The 18,272-nt window shown below is 47.4% G+C and overlaps 1 protein-coding gene across 2 annotated transcripts in view; it reads left to right on the forward strand.

Annotated features, from left to right (window-relative positions):
• ERGIC1 (endoplasmic reticulum-golgi intermediate compartment 1) overlaps window positions 1-18,272 on the forward strand; it is a 93,826-nt gene that overhangs the window by 65,475 nt on the left and 10,079 nt on the right. For both annotated transcript variants that reach the window (XM_045028605.1, XM_045028606.1), the window contains exons 6-9: window positions 7,396-7,500; window positions 12,862-12,922; window positions 13,406-13,506; window positions 16,342-16,464. In XM_045028605.1, coding sequence (XP_044884540.1) covers window positions 7,396-7,500; window positions 12,862-12,922; window positions 13,406-13,506; window positions 16,342-16,464 — 390 coding nt within the window. The remainder of the gene's footprint in view (window positions 1-7,395; window positions 7,501-12,861; window positions 12,923-13,405; window positions 13,507-16,341; window positions 16,465-18,272) is intronic.

Here is an 18,272-nt window from a genome sequence, read left to right on the forward strand (position 1 = left end):
GATTTTTACCCCAGTTCCCTAAATGGCCCCCTCAAGAATTGAACTCCCAACCCTGAGTTTAGCAGGCCAGTGCTCAAACCACTGAGCTATCCTTCCACAGGACCTCCAGTATATGACTCACTGCTGTTCAAAGAGCTTTGGCACATTTTGATCCAAACTCTCTTCTAGTCCAAGAACTGCAGAGTGATTGGAATGTTTGCCCCTTGGGGATGCCAGCTTGACAGAAATGGCTTTCTGTTTAGATGGGGTGGCATGAACACATGTGAGTCCATGCATGCACACTTATGTGCTGTGTAGAAATGGAGCTCTGGCATGCTCTGAGGGAATGAATATACAGGCCTAGGGAGGCTCCTCTCTGGGATGGGTGTGTCCAGAATTGGTTACTCTTGCTATGTAATGCTGCAGATGACTAAATGGGGTGTGGGGATTGGGAGGGTGTGGCTCACTGGCAGCTTTATTCATGCCTTGTCATGTACTACAGAGGCAGCCAAATCCTGCTTCCTTCTCCCCCTCCCAGATCATGTTAAATCACATCTAAAAATAACAGACAGAACCCCTTGCTTACGTTGTGGCATGAAAATGATTTAGACTTGCTTGTTTCTTGAAGCATAGTCTTTTTCCCCCCCTCTCTCCCCCATTGAGCAGCCAGCGAGACTGATGACTGACTAGATACTAAGCTGGGGTAGGGCTCCGTGCAGTTTAATCTTTTTGTTCTGAGAGCTCCCTGAAGTGTAGGGCTAAGGTAGTTAACTCCCGTCCGGTACGTGTAATGTGTCTGCTTTCTGGCACAGGTCAGAGCCAGGAGGCTTGCTGTATGTTCTTCTTTCACAAAGTAGGAATAGGGTGATCTGCCTGACGCTCTCTCTTGAATTTTTGTTTTTATTATTTGGGTAATACATCAGTCTTGGGGCAGAGGTCAAACCCAGGAGCTCTGGCTCTAAAAGCATGAACCTCTACTGCCTGAGCTAAAAGATCCCAGTCTGTTAGCAAAAAGGCTGTATGGACTTATGAACCTCTTGGATCCAGCCACTAGAAGCAGACAAGCCATGCTGTGTAAGCATGGGTTAATTTGCATTATGGTAGGATCTAGAGGCCACAGTCAGGGATTTAGATCTCATTGTGCTCGACACTGTACACACACAGAATGAAGGCATGATCTTACAATCGCAGGCTCTGATTCTGCAAACAGCTAAGCCTCTCTGAACTCTGTGTATGTGACTAGTCCTGTTGAATTCAGTGGGACAGTTTGTGCGTGTAAAGTTAAGCACATGCTTGAATGTTTGCTCTGTAGGAGCCTAACAAGTGTATGATAGCATATGGCAAGACAACCAGTGGGTACAAGTGAATGGGAGGGAGCGCAGAGAGCAGCAGTGAACATTTTACTGTTCTACAATGCATCAGTTGTTGCTAGGTGTTGCCAACCACATCAGCACTCAAGATCCTTTTGTTCTGACACCAGTCCTTTGCCCTGAGCTGCCAAGGAAGATTTTCCTGCCCCTTCCAGAGCAGCAGTTGCATTGACTCTGTTGAAAGGCTTCATGGTGCAGTTCTGGTAATCACATTCTGAAGTATCTTTGAATTCCAGAGTGATCCAATCAAAAATGACATGAGAGCGGCTGCTTTACATTGTCATGGCAACTGAAGTCCTTAGGTGAAATCTGTGTATGCAGAAGTTACTGTTCTTAGAGTACTTGCTCATGTCCATTCCATATTAGGTGTGTGTGCTCACCACGTGCACCGGTACCGGAAGTTTTTCCCCTGAGCAGTATCCATAGGGGACCGGAACTGGCGCCCTCTGGAGTGGCACCCGCATGGCGCGATATAAGGGGTGCGGCTGGCTCCCCCCCCACCCTCAGTTCCTTCTTGCCGTCAGTGATGGTGCTGGAACTTCTGCTGCTTTGGCTAGCTTTCGCTTAGTTCAGTGTCTTACACAAATGTTTCTTTGTAAAATAGTTATATATAGTTTAGCATTTACTCTTTGTATTAGTTCTAGTTAGTTGGTCCCAGACGGGACTCCCCCTAGGGACGGGGCATGCCCCGATCCCCAGGCTTTAAACCATGCGATTGTTTTAAGCGGCCTATGCCCATCAGCGACCTGCACGTTAGCTGTTTAAGGTGTCCAGGAGAAGGACACATAAGTGATAAGGGTCGTATCTGTAAGTCGTTCAAACCCAGAATGAAAAATGAGAGAGACATCCGTCTCAGGGCACTCCTGATGGAGTCAATGCTGACCCCGGCACCGGAGCAGAGGTCCGACTCAGCCCTGAGCAATGCAGCGTCGGTACGGAGTGCCCTGCTGGTGCTGTCTACGAGCCGACACCGATTTCCCCTTCCCAGCCCCAGCCAAGAAGCCCAAGAGGTCCCCAAAGGGAAGATCTCCCACTTCCCATAAGGGAAAGGAGAGGGCCAGAGGAGAGCCAGGATCTGTGCTGGGTGGCTCAACATCTCTGTGAGGGAGTCGGGCCGCAGCTCATGTTGAGCGGTCAAGCCCCTCCCGTACTATGCCTGCCACACTGGACAGTGACGAGGGCCTCTGTCAACTCGAAGTTCCGTCGATGCCCGAGGCCCTGCAGACAGTGCAGGAGATTCTGATGCTACCGGTGCCACCCACACCAGCTCTGGCGGTACTCAACCCAGGGGTAAACCTGCTTTGGGACCGTTCCTAGTGTCCCTGCCTCAGCAGCGCCGCTCCCCATTGTTGGGGATGTCCCGCCAGCGGTTGCCCGCACAGAGCCATCATGCCTTGGACATTGGGAGGCAGGCTCAGAGAAGCCCTCTTCGGTCTCTGGACCCTGGGCACTGACAGCAGGATTTGAGGTGCAGCTTGGAGGTACCCTGGCGCAGACCTGCGGAGGTACGCACCCCCCGACATGAGTGTCGAGACCAATTCCTCGGGTCTCCAACGCCTCGGCACCGGTCCTGCGACCGATTGGCAGAATGGAGTCACCTGCTCGATGGCATCCGTCGCTGAGATGCGAATCCCCTCAATCGGGGAGATGCTATCGACGACCAGCCCACTCAGATTCCCGGTCCCACTTAGATCCCAGTACAGCTCAAGCAGTGTGAGGCATAGATCGGCGGTCTACTGACGCAGATCCACCGAATGACGAAGATCCCCAGGGTCCCACGGGAGGAACGTCTCCCGACTGGATGGGTCAGCGTCGAGGCACAGCGGCCAGCACTGCGGTGAGGAGGGCTGCCAGGCCAGCTGCTCGTGGTCATTCCGCAGCGTCCATTCTGCTTATGACTCTGGTGCTGATCAGGAGTCCCTGGCAGCAGGACAGGCCCCGGCACCAGTGGTACAGTCGGCCTCGTTGGCACTGCAACAGACCCTGTGACCTCCGAGCCAATGGCTGGCAGCATGGTACCCTTGGAATCCATGGGGTTTCACCCAGCCTTCCCAGGCCTCTTGATCAGTGGCGGGGGCCTCAGATAGGCCATCGGCTGCAGCATCCCACCCTCCGGAGGTAGAAGCCCCACAGGGGAAGACCCCCCCCCCGGGCCATGAGGAACTAGGGGTGCAGCCAGTTGGACCATCAGGAGATGTGGATCCCTTGATGCTGGCTTCATCCTTATCACCAGACAAAGCGATTACGGGTCCCCCTCACCCAGTTCCTCAAGATAACGCCAAGGCTCATCAGAAACTTTTGAAGAGGGTCACCTCTAACCTGGGGCTCCGGCAGAGGAACTTGAGGAGCCGTCAGACTCATTGTTCGACGTCCTTTGCTCCAGGGCACCCACTAATGGCTTTACCCCTACACAAGGGGGTATCGAAAATAATTAATACTGTATGGCAAATCCTCTCCTCCCTGCCATCCATCTGAAAAAGGGCTGAGTGCAAATATTTTGTGCCAGCTAAAGGCCATGAGTATCTCTATACTCACCCGGCCCCAAACTCCCTGGTAGTTGAGGCCATTAACCAGAGGGAGAGACAGGGTCAACCCAGGACTACGCTCAAGAATAAAGACTCAAAGTGAGTGGATCTGTTTGGGCAAAAAATATATTAATCTTCCAGCCTTCAGTTGAGAGTGGCCAATCACCAAGCCTTCCTTGGCCGCTATGACTACAATATGTGGCAGCCTATGGCCAAATTTGAGGTCTCACTGCCCGAAGGGTCCAAGAAGGAATTCTGGGCAACCCTTGAAGAGGGCATGGCTGCAGCAAGAGTGGCTCTCCAAGCAGCCTCAGACGCAGCAGACTCTGAGGCTTGCACCATGGCCTCAGCCATCTCCATGCAAAGGGCATCCTGGCTGCTCTTCTCGGGTCTGTCAAGGGAGGCTCAGCAATCAATGCAGGACTTCCCTTCGACAGCCAGGCTCCGTTTGCAGAACAGACGGACAGTAAGCTGCATGGCCTTAAGGATTCCTGCACTGCCCCTGTACCTTCCCGGTCTAGCCCGTAAGTGGTTCAAACCACAACAATCTCAGGGCCAAGGGAGTCAAACCCGCCAGGAGCCCCCCCATAAGAAGAGTTGGGGGTACAAGTGCCACCTGAGCCACCCACCTCCTCGCTCTGCCCAGTCAGGCTTGACCCACCTCCTCGCTCTGCCCAGTCAGGCTTGACCCACAATAAGCAGGGGGGCAAGCAAGTGTTTTGAGGGTGCACTCGAGGGTGACCTTACCTCGGATCCGTCTGTCCTGCTGTTCTCCAACTGCCTTTCTTTTTTCCTCCCCGCATGGACAGCTATAACTTCAGACCTCTGGGTCCTCAATACTGTGGAGGAGGGTTATACCCTACAGTTTACTTCCACCACCCCTTTCCCCATACCTCTTCAGGATCCTGCGCAGGAGATAAAGGGGTTGCTACAGTTGGGTGCGGTGGAAGAAGTTCCTCTTGAGTATAGGAACAAGGGGTTCTATTCCTGGTACTTCTTAATCCCAAAGGCCCAGGACAGTCTGCGTCCCATCCTGGACCTGAGGGACCTCAACGAGTATCTAAAGAAGCTAAAGTTCCGCATGGTCTCCTTGGCTTCTGTCATCCCCTCCCTGGATCCAGGTATGCCGCCCTTGACTTGAAGGACGCATACTTCCACATAGCGATCTTTCAAGGTCACAGAGGCTTCCTCCGGTTTATGCTGGGGCCCCACTACTACAAGTTTATGGTCCTTCCATTTGGCCTGGCAACAGCACCCAGAGTGTTTACCAAGTGCATGTCGGTGGTGTCTGCTTACCTTGGGCATTGGGGTATCCAGATCTATCTGTGTTTTGACGACTGGCTAGTCAAGGGCAACTACAGGTCTCAGGTCCATGAGGATGTCGTGGTGCTTCAAGCTGCGTGCCACTCTCTGGGCCTACTGGTGAACAACAAAAAGTCTGTTAGTTCCGGTGCAAAGGACAGAGTTCATCGGAGGAGTGCTCGACTTTACCTGTGCCAGAGTGTTTCTGCCGCTAGAAAGGTTCCAGACATTGATGTACTTCATCGTGGAGGTCTCTGCATTTCCCTCGACTCCGGCCAGGGTTTGTCTGCACCTGCTGGGTCAGATGGCAGCTTGCACATACGTTGTCTGTCATGTCAGGTTCCAGATGTGGCCCCTGCAGCAATGGCTGGCCATGATCTATTCCCAGTCCAGAGATCACCTGGACAAAGTCATTACCATTCCCCCAATAGTACTTGCCTCACTGCAATGGTGGGCCAATCATACGACTGTCCTAGAGGAGGTTCTGTTCGACGCCTCCCATCACACCATTCAGTTGGTATCAGATGCCTCGGACTTCAGCTGGGGCGTGCACCTCGGCGACCTCCAGACCCAGGGTATGTGGTCCCTGGAGGAGATGACATTACACATAAACGTCAAAGAACTCAGGGCGGTCCGCTTGGCATACGGAGTTTTCCTACCTCACCTGTTGGGCAAGGTGGTGAGAGTTCTGAAGGACAACATGGCCTCTATATTCCATATCAGCAGGTAAGGGGGAGCATGTTTGTCGACTCTCTTCCAAGAGGCATCTGTTACAACCTGGCGAGGATTCTGCTGCTGCTGATTGTCAGAGGCCACTTGATGAGAGCGCAGGCGTCTTTGGCGGCCTTCCTGGCATACGTCCCTATCCAGGGAGCCACATAGAACTCCTCTGAGGCCTTGTCTACACTAAAGAATTTTGTAGAGCTGCAACATGCCCCAAGCAGCCAAAAAAAAAAAAGCAAGCCGCGGCAGTGCGATCACACCACTCCAGTCTTCGGTGGCAATTTGGCAGCAGGTCCTTCGCTCCGAGAGGGCCTGAGGGACCCGCCACCAAAGACCCGGATGTGCTGCCGAGATAGTGGCCGGAGTGCCACCCCATGGTATTGGCCGCCCCAAGCACCTGCTTCTTTAGCTGGTGCCTGGAGCCGGCCCTGTTCAGCAGAGTGGTGTTGCAATCTGCATGTCTGTGAACTCCTACCCATCTCCAGGGGTACTGCTTTGGAGTCACCTAATATGGAATGGACATTAGCAAGCACTCGAAGAAAAGACAGTTACCTTTTCCGTAACTGGTGTTCGAGATGTGTTGCTCACGTCCATTCCACAACCCACCCTCCTTCCCCACTGTCAGAGTTTCCGGCAAGAAGGAACTGAGGGTGGGAGGAGCTGGCGGCGCCCCTTATACTGTGCCATACGGGCGCCATTCCAGAGGGTGCCAGAGCCAGTCCCCTACAAATACTGCTAAGGGAAAAACTTCTGGCACTGGTGCATGTGGCAAGCAAACACACATAATATGGAATAGGCATGAGTAACACATCTCGAAGAACACCCGTTACAGAAAAGGTAACTGTCTTTTTCCCTAAGTTAACAAAATAAGCCTGTTCTTGAAGGGGCTGGAAGCTGAAAATCTGACCAGTTTGTATGTATACGAAGCCTCTAACTCCTTATATTTAAAAAATAAATAAATCTGCTCCCTTTTATTCTAAATCTTTTTTAACAGAATGGTGCACATGAGCAAAACTACAATAAGACTAGTACCCATGACTTTTCCAGGCAGCTAAACAATAATGGGTTCATGTACAAGTGTGAATGTGAGAGAAAATTTTTAGACAATTATTTTTCACCTCCGACAATCGTAAATCTTCATTTCAATGGGGAAAGATCTTAGGTGTGTCTTAGGTCTTGGGAACTGGAAATGTTGGGGTATGATTTTGTTGAAAGCATCTGGCAAGCTTATGGAATGTTATATAAGGGCACTTGGGTCTTGTATTTTGTGATGTAAGCCTATCTCCCCTCTATGTGCAGCATTACCTCGCAGGCCAGATGGATTATGGGCTTTCAAACTTTCTCTGAAACATCAAGTATTGGTTGCTGCAGAGTAGACGGGTCTGTGATTTTATCCTTGTGGTCCTATTTTATGTTGTGATACCTAGTAATGCCTAGGGAAATAAAATATAGAGTCATGTGTTTGTTTTGTTTTTTGAATGATTGGCTGACTGCAGGTTCCAGGTAACTTTCACGTGTCAACACACAGTGCCACTGCACAGCCTCAGAATCCTGACATGACGCACATCATCCACAAACTCTCATTTGGGGATAAGTTACAGGTGAGTCTCCCTCCAGGCCATCTTGCTGTCTACAGGGGCAGAGGAACCAGTCTTCTTTTTATTACATTTTGGAGCATTTTACAAAAGGCCTGAGTGTGGTGGGGAAGGGCAGGGTGGAGCTGTATTCTCATTCACAATAGAGAACTTTAAACTTCTGTGGCTGTGTTTCATCTATAGATCTCACAGTGCTTTTGAAAAGATGGATAAATAGCCCTATGCTTACTGTACAGATGGTGATGGGAAATGGAGGCACACAAAGTTTGTGATGTCACTGGCATCACTAGGAATAGAACCTAGGAATCCTGACTCCAGATTCCCTGCTACAGCACTTGGCAAGTTGCTTTGAATATTCATTTTGCACTTGTAGCTTCAGTTAGTGGCTTTGTGGAGACTAGGCATGTACATCAAGGGACTACAATACCACAGGAGTGGTGGTTGAGAACATATGGTACTGCAACAAATTCTAGCCCCATATCACTCTTCCTTCTGCTATGATTCTAAGGGAGATCAAAGATTAGAAAGTGAGACATCTAGCAACTTCTAGGACAAATTGAGCGGTTGTTCAAAGCTGCAGCCTAGAGCTGGGGAGAAGGTGAATATGTGCATTTGCCCTATGGCTAGGGTTTCACCTGGTGTGCTGTTATGTTATTACATAATTCCTGACTTCTCAATGGAGACAACTCTCAGCCCTGCACCTCTGTAACTTGCTTCCAGAAAGCTGAGTTCATAGGGATACAAAGGTGCGTGCACACACCTATTCCATGATTTACCCCCCAACACGGCTTAAACAGAGCCTCTCTGTAATTCTGGTTCCTCAACACAGACATTTCATTACGCTGCTCCCTGTTCCACACATGCCTGCTTACTCCAAAATCTTTGTAATGCTAATGAGTTTGAAGCATTGCTTTGTAATCCTCTATTTCATTCTGCTCCAGCTTCCTTTAGGACATGTCTTGTGTTGGAGCATTGAAATATTAACATATTGATTAGTTGGTTTCATGTCTGTAAAGCACTTTGAAAAATATGAAAAATAAATCTTAACTTTAGTAGACATGGTGGTTCACCATAAGAGGTAAGTGCTAATAGGGACTGCAGACGTTGTGTCCCCCAGCATAGAAGTATTTAGCACATCATATAGTCTGCCACTCTCCCAGATGTAGCTGGATATTGGTGTGTGCCATTACGAGTTGATTCAGAAATCTCATGCCTCTAAATAACACATGCTGTTCAGTCACCTCTATCTCTTCATGCATGTATGCGCATGTGCTGCTGGCACAGTAAGCAAAACCATGAGCTAAAGGGCATGTGACATGGGAGGAGATGTTCACTACTCTGCTTCTAGCTAGACTGAGCAAGCACTGGGTGAGAGCTACTGAGGGTATGTCTACGCTGCAGCTGGAGTGGTGTTCTCAGAGCAGGCACATAGATGCACTAGTTCTGCTTGAGCTAGTGTGCTAAAAATAGCAGTGTAGCCACAGTAGCAGAACAGCAGCTCAGGCTAGCCAACCATGCACAAGCTCACCTGACCTCCTGGGTATGTACTTGGGTGGCTAGCCTGAGCCACCACCACAGCCACCCTGTTTTTTTAGCATCCTAGCTGAAGCGGAGCTAGTGCGTCTGCACTGTGGGAAGCATACTCCCAGCTACAACAAAAGACATATCCAGAGTGATTTCGTGAGGGGGTGTGTCTGGATTATTTTATTGTGGTCTGGATATAGGTGAACTTTCTTTGTTCAGTATTTATTTTTGGTTTCACCTGCCTCTATCTTAGGGTATCTGCTGATCTAATAATGGGTTGAAGGACTTCCCTGATTCCTTTGTTCCTTACTGTGTCATGTCCTGAAATGTGGGTTTTTCATAAACTCCAATTGCAAAAACTTCTCAGTTTATCCCTTAAGGGATCTCCCCACCTCCTTTTGCTGAGAGACTAGGAGAATATTTATCCCCTCTCTCCAATAGTGAAAAGCTCACTGGAGTCTCAGAGGCTGTGCTACTTTAGGCTTCATTAACCTTTTCTACATTTCATCTCAGTAGTTCCTGCATTTGAAGTGCAGAGCTCAAAATGGGGTGGGGTGTTCTCTCCAGTACACTGGATGACAGCGTGCTCTAGTTGTTAGAGCATGGGACTGGTGTTCAGTAGATCAGGGTCTAGTCACTTACCTGTATCATACAGGTGTTTTGGGACCTTGGGTAAACCATTTAACAACTTTGTGCTTCCGTTTCCCTGTCTGCAAAATGGGGATATCTCCTGCCACCAGTGACCAGATTGGAGGGTGGCTGGGAAATGGTGGTGGTACTCCTCCAAGCTGTGCCCACAAAATAAGCTCTGTCCACGTAAGCCACCAAAATGAGACGCCGCTCACTGTAAATATGATTGCTTGGATCCTTGGGCTTAGCTTCTGCCCAATTTGGAATGTGCGTCGTGGGGGTGGAATCTTCCAGGCACCCCCTACTTGTGGCACAAAAATGAGACATCGCTTTCAGTAAACTGTGCAGGTTTGGGATCCTCGCTCTTCTTGTTTACAGAGAAGAATGAAATAATTTAAAGGGCAGGTTTTTTGCATTGTAACTATGCCCTCTTGAACCCTCGCCTTGCAGGACGTTATACCTAAAGCTTGTGGGTTTTTGACATTGGAAAAACTTGGGGAATGTTTTCCAGACACTGAACATTTGCTCCCAAAGTCTGTTGTACCTTGGCTGTGTGCTGTTGTGCATGGCCTCCTAAGACTTGTCTGCACTAGGCAATCTTACAAAAAGTATCCCACCAGTTTTAGCACTGTTTCAGCTGAACTGTCATCAAAATAGATGACCACTAGAGTTCAGCCAAGGATCTAGCAACCCATTTTTACTAATATTTTAGCTAACCCTTCTGAAAAGCAAGTCTAATTGAAATAGTGGTTTAAAGACTGGTCTGGCTGCTGGAACCTTGTCTAAACTACATTTCCTATTGGTTTTAATAGTGGCTCAAGCTGAATTGGTGGGGAAACTTTTTGTAAATTTCCTTAGTGTAGACCAGGCCAAAGTACCAAGTGGAGCAGAAGCAGGTGACATGCTACCCACTAAGATCAAGGACATTGGGAGAACTTTTATATGTATAAGGTGTCAGAACTATTATTGAGTGACAGATCTTGCCCTGCCCTTACCCTGGTAGTTTAAACTTAACTCTGATGTCTTGTGTGTATCTCAGGAAGGGTTGGACGGTTCATGGAGTTATGTAATGCACAGACAATCCTCTGAAATAGATGTTTACCTGAGCTCATCCCTTCTGAACTAGTTTTGAAGTACCACAGCTGCCTGTAAATATGCTGAGCTAAACCAGCATTCCATACACATATCCATGCTCCTATGCCTGCTAATCACACTTCCAGCTGTCTTGTTTTTCCATCTCTTCAAGGTATTATGACATTGAAAACCACCAGGCATTCTGCTGGCATGTTGCAGTGGTGGGGCTTGATTGCACTGGTTGGTCACTTGTAGTACAGGTAGCAGCTCATGTAAATCAAGCATGTATGCTCCCCCACTGACGTGCTCCATCTTTAGATTATGTAGAGATCACTGTTATTAGGCAGACTCCTGTTCTGAGCTTCCCCCAAAGTATCCCATAATATGAGGACACTTCTGCTTCACCATTAATTCCTTTGTGGGGTCACTTCAGTGTGTGGCTTCTTTTGGAGAAGGGAGGTATTCTGAGTTGTCTTCAAAAAGTACTTGATTCTGCCAGGATTAACTATTCAGTTATTAACGTGCTCTACCCTCTGAGCTGAGGCTTCAGGCTTCATTTTCCCTGCCAGGACTTGTACTGGAAGTTGATGCTGAAGGAGTGGTTGGACGAGCTGCTGTGTCATAACAGGTGCCATCTTTCAGATGAGACCTTAACACCCCTTCTGCCTGTCTCAAAGGGCTTTCCTAGTAGAAGTTTGACTCCTATTGCATGTATCAAGAAGAGCTGGGCTTAACCCTGTTGCCAAGTCAAATATCCCCCTCTCTAGATGAACTGATGTCCAAGGATGTGTGAGCTGTAGCACAGAATGCTGTCTGCCTGCCTAGTTACTACACTGCTACTATCCAACTCAGCACTGTGTAAACCTTTTGAGATACCAGCAGTCTGGAAGGCATTATAGAAAACCCATTTGTGCTTCCAGTTATATTTGTCACCTGCATGTTACCTGTTCCGTCAGTTCAATTTGATGAAAAACAAGGAATTTGTCTTGCTAGAATTTTCTTTCCTAGGATATTGATAAGGGACCTTGTTAGCTTATTTCTTTCCCAAACCATCTTGTTGTGGAATAGTGATCAGGGAAACATGCCATAGGACCAGGTGGATGTGTCCTATGCAGTCAAATGCTTACAGCTGTTGGAAGGATGGTGGGCAATGCAAATTGGTGCAGTGACTTGTTAATGCAGTGAAAGCTAGAAGGACACAACTCTTCCTCCAAACAAAACTGCTTATCTGTTGTCTGTCAGTAATTTCCCGGCTAGTGGATATCTCTTCTCCTTCTGTATATCTTAATGTGGCATGTATTGCATTGCAACCCTTTGACTACAGTTGCAGGACTTCTGTATAGCTTTCACCATTCCAGAAATTTCCCAAATCAATCATTCTATTGGTGGATGTTGGTCCTTATTGTTTTCAACTAATTCCGTTAGCCTCTACCTTAGAGGAGTGGGGAGTAATGGGGGAATCCAATTGATCTGTGGTGAGGGGTTGGGAATGCCTAACACTTGCGTGCCTGGAACTAACTGCTAAGGAATGGATGGCCTAGCTGGCATGTCTCCTTCCCTTCTTCCAAGTTAGTGTGTGTTGTTTATTCTAGGGATGCTGTCTGAGTAGAAAGCAGGCAGCTCCAAGTTCTGCCCTGAATTTGAATCTTTAAAGTGTGACTCCCAGCAGGCTATAATCTCTACATTGTATTTGCATGTGATAGAATGATGAGAGCTTGCTAGTGCAAGCTTTTATTCTCCAGCTGGGAGATTGATCCTAATTATGGGTTGATGACACCACCCACCAACGCAGACTGGTGTGCAATGATGTCATAGTTTGCCATGGAGACCCACCTCAAAGCTTCAGACTGACTTGTGTTTCCCCACCAGGCACTTCCAATCGGGGAGTGCTCCCTTGGCTGAAGCAGTTTAGAGTGGACATTAATGTTAGATATTTGGAGGTTGATCTTACAACCTCACCAATTGGAGCCAAGCCTTGTGGTAATGGCCACTGAGAATAATTTGTGCCTTTTTCTCATTGGGTTGAGGCTTTGAGTTTGGGAAGACTGAGTCAAACTGGAACCTTCAAAGGTGGGGAAGCAAAAGCCCAAAGCACCAAGTATAGAATATAATCACTGTATGTGTCTTCTTGCTCTCCAGGTCCAGAACATTCATGGAGCATTCAATGCCCTGGGGGGAGCAGACAAGCTCAGCTCAAACCGTATGTATTGTCAGTACTTCCAGGGCTTAGCCAGCCCACTGATAGTGGGCAAAAGCAAAATGAAAACCAGGATATTAATGCAACACTGATTAGGGGGCCAGATAAGCAACCAAAGGGACCCAGGCATCAGTGAATGGGATTTCGATTCCCACCCCTGGCCCTAGGGAAGGCCTAGTCCACAGGGTCCTTTGCTACCTCCCTCTTGCACCCTGGATTTTGTCATCGCTGGCATTCTCTGCAGCTTGATTATGATCACCTGCTACAAGAGGGATTAGCTGGGTATCACATGGATTGTAGCAAGTCTGAGCAGGGGGCTTATGGTATTTGCATCTGTATACAGCTCTTCTAACCCCCACCCACTACCACCATTACCGCCAAAAGCACCCCTATCCTTTACTAATAGCTGTCATGAGCTCCCACCCTCCTTCTGAGGGCATGGGCTTTTTCACTGGCTAATCTATCCTTTCCCTTTCTGACTCATAGCCCTTGCATCTCACGATTATATACTGAAGATAGTCCCCACCGTGTATGAAGATATGAGCGGCAAACAGCGGTACTCATACCAGTATACTGTAGCAAACAAGGTAAGGCTGGAGGTGACTGTTACGTAGGCTTGCCATTGGGGAAGAAAAACCCAATGAGTTCATAGGAAGCTCTTTACTTAAAACTCAATCCATGCTATTGGTATTGCACTCTGGTATAAAGCATTTGTGTTTGGTAGGCATGCAGTAGCCTCTAGTGGAAGAGTGAGGAACTGAATTGCTTTAGAACGAGGACTCTTGCAGTCATCTCTTCTATACTTAGCAGCAGCTACATTATAGTAGCATGAGAATTTTTCTCAGCGCCTGGTGCTAATTATTCTTTCTCTGAAGAATTGTTGCCTTGCAGCTGACTCTCTCCTATGTGAGCTTAAACTGACTCAAGTCCCGATATATTGTACAAAAACCTTCATAGCCTGAAGTAATTCTAGATCCTAATTCTCTTGCTAAAGGGGTTTCAGAGAGATTTATTGCCTGGTACTCTCTTTTTTTTATAGTGTGGGTACCTGGCAGGCCATTCCCATGACTGAATTGGTTGGAGGCTAATTATTTTCCCTTTAAAGAGCCTTAAGACTCTAAAAATTAACAATTATTTTAACACAGAGAACAAATGTAATTAATTGTTTATGGGAGTACTGCCCCTTTGCTAGTCGCTCGAAATTGGGCAGGGTTGTTGCTCTTCGTGTCTGTGGATGTCTGTGCAGGATAGCTCTTGATTGCATTGGCCCAGTGGAGAATCGAGTGGCTCTGACTTCCCTTCAGACCTTTCACATGTGGATTTATTGTGTCTGTTCTGCTTGAGGGTTCTGAGGCTGCCATTCTGCTAAAATATCCACTCATTTATTATGCTCTCCTGAGCTGTGCCAAGACTAGCAATAGTCTCCTGTGCTTTCTGGTTGTGCTGTACAGAGTGTCCTGAGGGTTTGGATAGCTTTCTCTCCCTGGATAGAATGTATTCTTTCTGTTTAATGTTACAACCACTCTTTTGATAAGACTGTCTTGCAACACAAGTTCTGAAATTAATTGGGAAAACATACAGCCTGAGCTGCTGATCTTGATACTTCAGTGAGCAGGATTGCAACTGGGGCCCTCAGCCAAGACTGAATCATCAGGAGTGTGTTTCTGAGGGCGGAGTGTAAGGAAGGAAAAAATGAGGTCAGTTCTGTCAAAACTGTTCTCTTCATAACCAGAGTGCAAGCAAATGGAGCTGTGTCTGCATTTTCTGTGCATTTTAAAAAGGTCTCTGATTACTGCCTCTGCTCTAAACTCCCATACTGATAAGAGGGAACCAGGAATCGGAAGGAAGTCTTTGGAATGGTCTGGCATAGATGCCCTAGCATGAGGTGGTTCTCTACCATGATGGTGATGTGTGTGGACTGTCTGTCTCTTCTCCCATGTTATCTCCTAGATCTTCTGTTTCCTCTCCACCCAAAGCCACCACTACAGTTCTGGCATCAACCAATTAGTTCTGCTAGGAGCCCTTAAAATATGCTGGTATGGGTCCCCTCCTATTCTGTCCATTGAAGCTCAGTCCACCAACTCTGGAAGAGACTTCAAAAGGGAGGAAAAATCCCAGTGGGGTTGATGAAGCACGATTGTGCTGCTTCAGTTGGTTCCCTCTCCCTTTGCTGAGAAGAGATCATCCTGTTGTTGTTGTACCTTTGTTAGTGCTTCATCTACCCCTCTAGGGTTGTTGTTGTCCCTACCTCCTGAAGAGTTGGGTCTATCAGTCAAAAGTGGCACACTTGTCACAGGGATAGGGAAGGGGTATCTGCTGAAATAAGGGCCGGAATGTGCAGGGCATGCTCAGGCATTTCTCAAAGGTTTGCTGTATCTCAAAGCCGACTCTCCTCCTCCTCGACTTGTTTGTCTGTCTGCTCATATCAATGGCTGGTATTTATCTTCGTGTTGAGGGCAGAGTTAAAATATTATACAGCAAAACAACTAAATATTTTCTTGGTAAGACCTGATAGAACTAAGATGTATTTTCAGAGCAAGTTTTAGAAATCCCTTTCACGGTGCTGATTTCTCCATAACGGTGGATGATCTGGAGAGCTTCCCTTTGGCTGATACTTCACACGTACCTGTTCTATAGGAAGTGGATTAAAGGCTTCTGACCACAGTGGAGCTAAGAGTCTCTCTGCTGAACAGATTTAAAATGGTGTTTGCAAACTCTCTGCTACATTAGTTCCCCTCCTTGCCTAGAGCAAGTTTCTTAACATGGTTTAAACACAGCTCTGTCCTGTTTGCACCGGGCTGACAAAAAGCGTTAAAAACTGTTTTTATCCCAGCGTGGATGGGGCCTTAGACACAGGAAATGCTTTGTTGTTCTGAATGCATGGGGCAGGCCGACATGCTGGTGTAAGTCAAATTCCTTTTGTATTGCTTAACTTACAAAAGGGTTAGTGGGTTAGCTGCAGTTTTTAATTTTAATAGTGCTAGAACTCTCTATCTACAACCACTTGAAAAATCCATGTATCCACTTGGGTTAGCCGCAGTATTTAATTTTAATAGTGCTAGAACTCTCTATCTACAACCACTTGGAAAATCCATGTATTCACTTGGGGCTGATCCAAAACTGTCTTTTTTTCATTGACTTCAGTGGGCTTTGGATTAGGGTCATACTGAGTGGCATTTTTTGTTCTATGCCACATCACCAAGCAGTCAGTATTGTTGATTTATAGTCATTCAGAAATGAACAAGTTACTCTTCTTAGTGTAATCATTATGGGTAATTACTATCTCCTGATAGTATGTTGCAAATTTCCCGATAGGAATGAGGAGCAGCCCAGTGGGAAGGGAGTCAGTTCTGAGATCAACTTCTTTTGAAATAAAATTGCTCATGCTTTCTGCCTTCTTCTCTTTCCACTCTCTTTTCCAGGAGTATGTTGCCTACAGTCACACTGGCCGCATTATCCCCGCTATCTGGTTTCGCTATGATCTGAGCCCCATCACAGTGAAATATACAGAGAGGCGGCAACCTTTGTACAGGTTTATCACATCGGTGAGTTACTTTAAGCCTGTGACTCTTCCTTCTTGCCCTCTCCTGCTCTTCCCGTGCCTTCCTTGCCCAATCTGGCAACTGAGTTCCTGCTTCAGAGCACTGTGACATGAGCTGAGAGTAAAGCTGAGCTCCGCCTTTGCCAGCTCACATGTATCGAAATTGGAGGAAAAAGTGGAGCATCCGATAAGAGAGAACCAACCTTTGATGGTTTGATTTAACCGCTTTGGCATAAAAGACAAATATCCTGCACCAGCGGTACCCATGCTGTTTGCCCATTGGCTTGGGGGGAAGGGGAGGTACACTGGCAATATGCCAGGAACATGGGGGCAAAACCTAACTGATACACAATAAGAGCAGATTGCAGCAGACCTCCTCTCAAATAATGGGACCTAGCATGTACAGACTATAGGACCCATTGTGCTGTGTTCCTTGGCTACTCAGAAAAATGTGTAGCATTACATGCTGGGACATATAAGCTCCATGTGTCTATGATAAACTGACTGAAATAACCTGACTTTGGTGGCACCCAAGACCTGTACTTTGGAACTGGCGTTTGAATATTTGAATTGTAAACATAAATGGTGCTTTATCAGTGGTGCTGTTCTCTGTCCCTTGGAGGTTTGGTTTTTGGAGTTCTCAATAAAAATTCAGTCAGCTTTAGAGATGGATCAAAACACCCCCAAACTCTGAGGCAGAAGAGTTGAGATCCAGAACTTCAAGGTTTGGGCCCTTCTTTAATTAGCATGTCTGCCTGGTCTCAGCGTGTGGTCAATAGGTTAAAACATTAGGGCTTATTAACGTGGTTGCAAATGCTTCTTGCTGTCCTTCTCCCTCCCAAATTATGATCCCATGGTCTTTTCTTTTTGGGGGAGGTAGGTAACATGGTTTGGAACCTGGGACCAGTCCATACTTCAGTTCTCTGCACTGCCGTTCACTGTCATGTCTGTTTGCTTGTTGCTAAGAGGTCATCTCATGGTTGGGAACAGCTGTAGCATCTGTGTTAAATAAAACACTGTGCTTCAAAATTGTGTAAGTAGCTGGTGGGGAGAATGTTCCAGACATTTCTCTTTCCTTCCCTGACTACCACCAAATTATCCTCCTGGGTTTAGATGGCTGCATTTGGGCTGTTGTGTGTTAATATTTGTTATGTTGAGACCTGCGGGTAACAGTACATCCATAGCAGCTTTAGTTCTGTCACTTGAGGGTGACTGATGTAACTTGTGTGTCAGACCTTTTGCATTTACCTACCATGCAGATCTTTGCTATATCAATGGGACCCTCTGGCCAGGATGCAGTTCCAGGTCATGTCCCCTTTATGTTTATCTAGGCAGAGAACTCTAAGCTTTGGTTTGATCCCCTGTGTGTGCATGTGCTGGCTTCTTAGGTTTCTTGATGCAGGTGTGGGGAAGCTTTGTGAAAGGATCAGAGAGAGCAGGGTTGGTGGGGATTAAGATGCCTTGGTCCTCAGCTTTCTTGTCCTATCTCAATGACACACTCTGATCTGTTGTCATTCCCATCATTCTAGCTCTTCCTAGTAGTATTACCAGCCTGGCCTTTTGCATCATGATTGCCCCAGAGACTGGCTTGTCGTCACTGGTGTGCTGAAGCCACAGCATTCTGATCCAACACAAGATTATATACTTGTGGCAGCTGGAGTTATTGTTGAGTGGGGCAGGCTTCAGAAACCCCTAGGCTCTTGCTATGCAGCAGATGCTTGGTTATAAACCACAGAAGGGGGCTATGGAGGGAGCACCTGCCATTCCGTATTGAGCAGCCTGTTTACTAGACTATGCTGACGCAATCATCAC

The sequence above is a fragment of the Mauremys mutica genome, chromosome 8 (genome assembly GCF_020497125.1).
Source record: "Mauremys mutica isolate MM-2020 ecotype Southern chromosome 8, ASM2049712v1, whole genome shotgun sequence".
Lineage (NCBI taxonomy): Eukaryota > Metazoa > Chordata > Testudines > Geoemydidae > Mauremys > Mauremys mutica.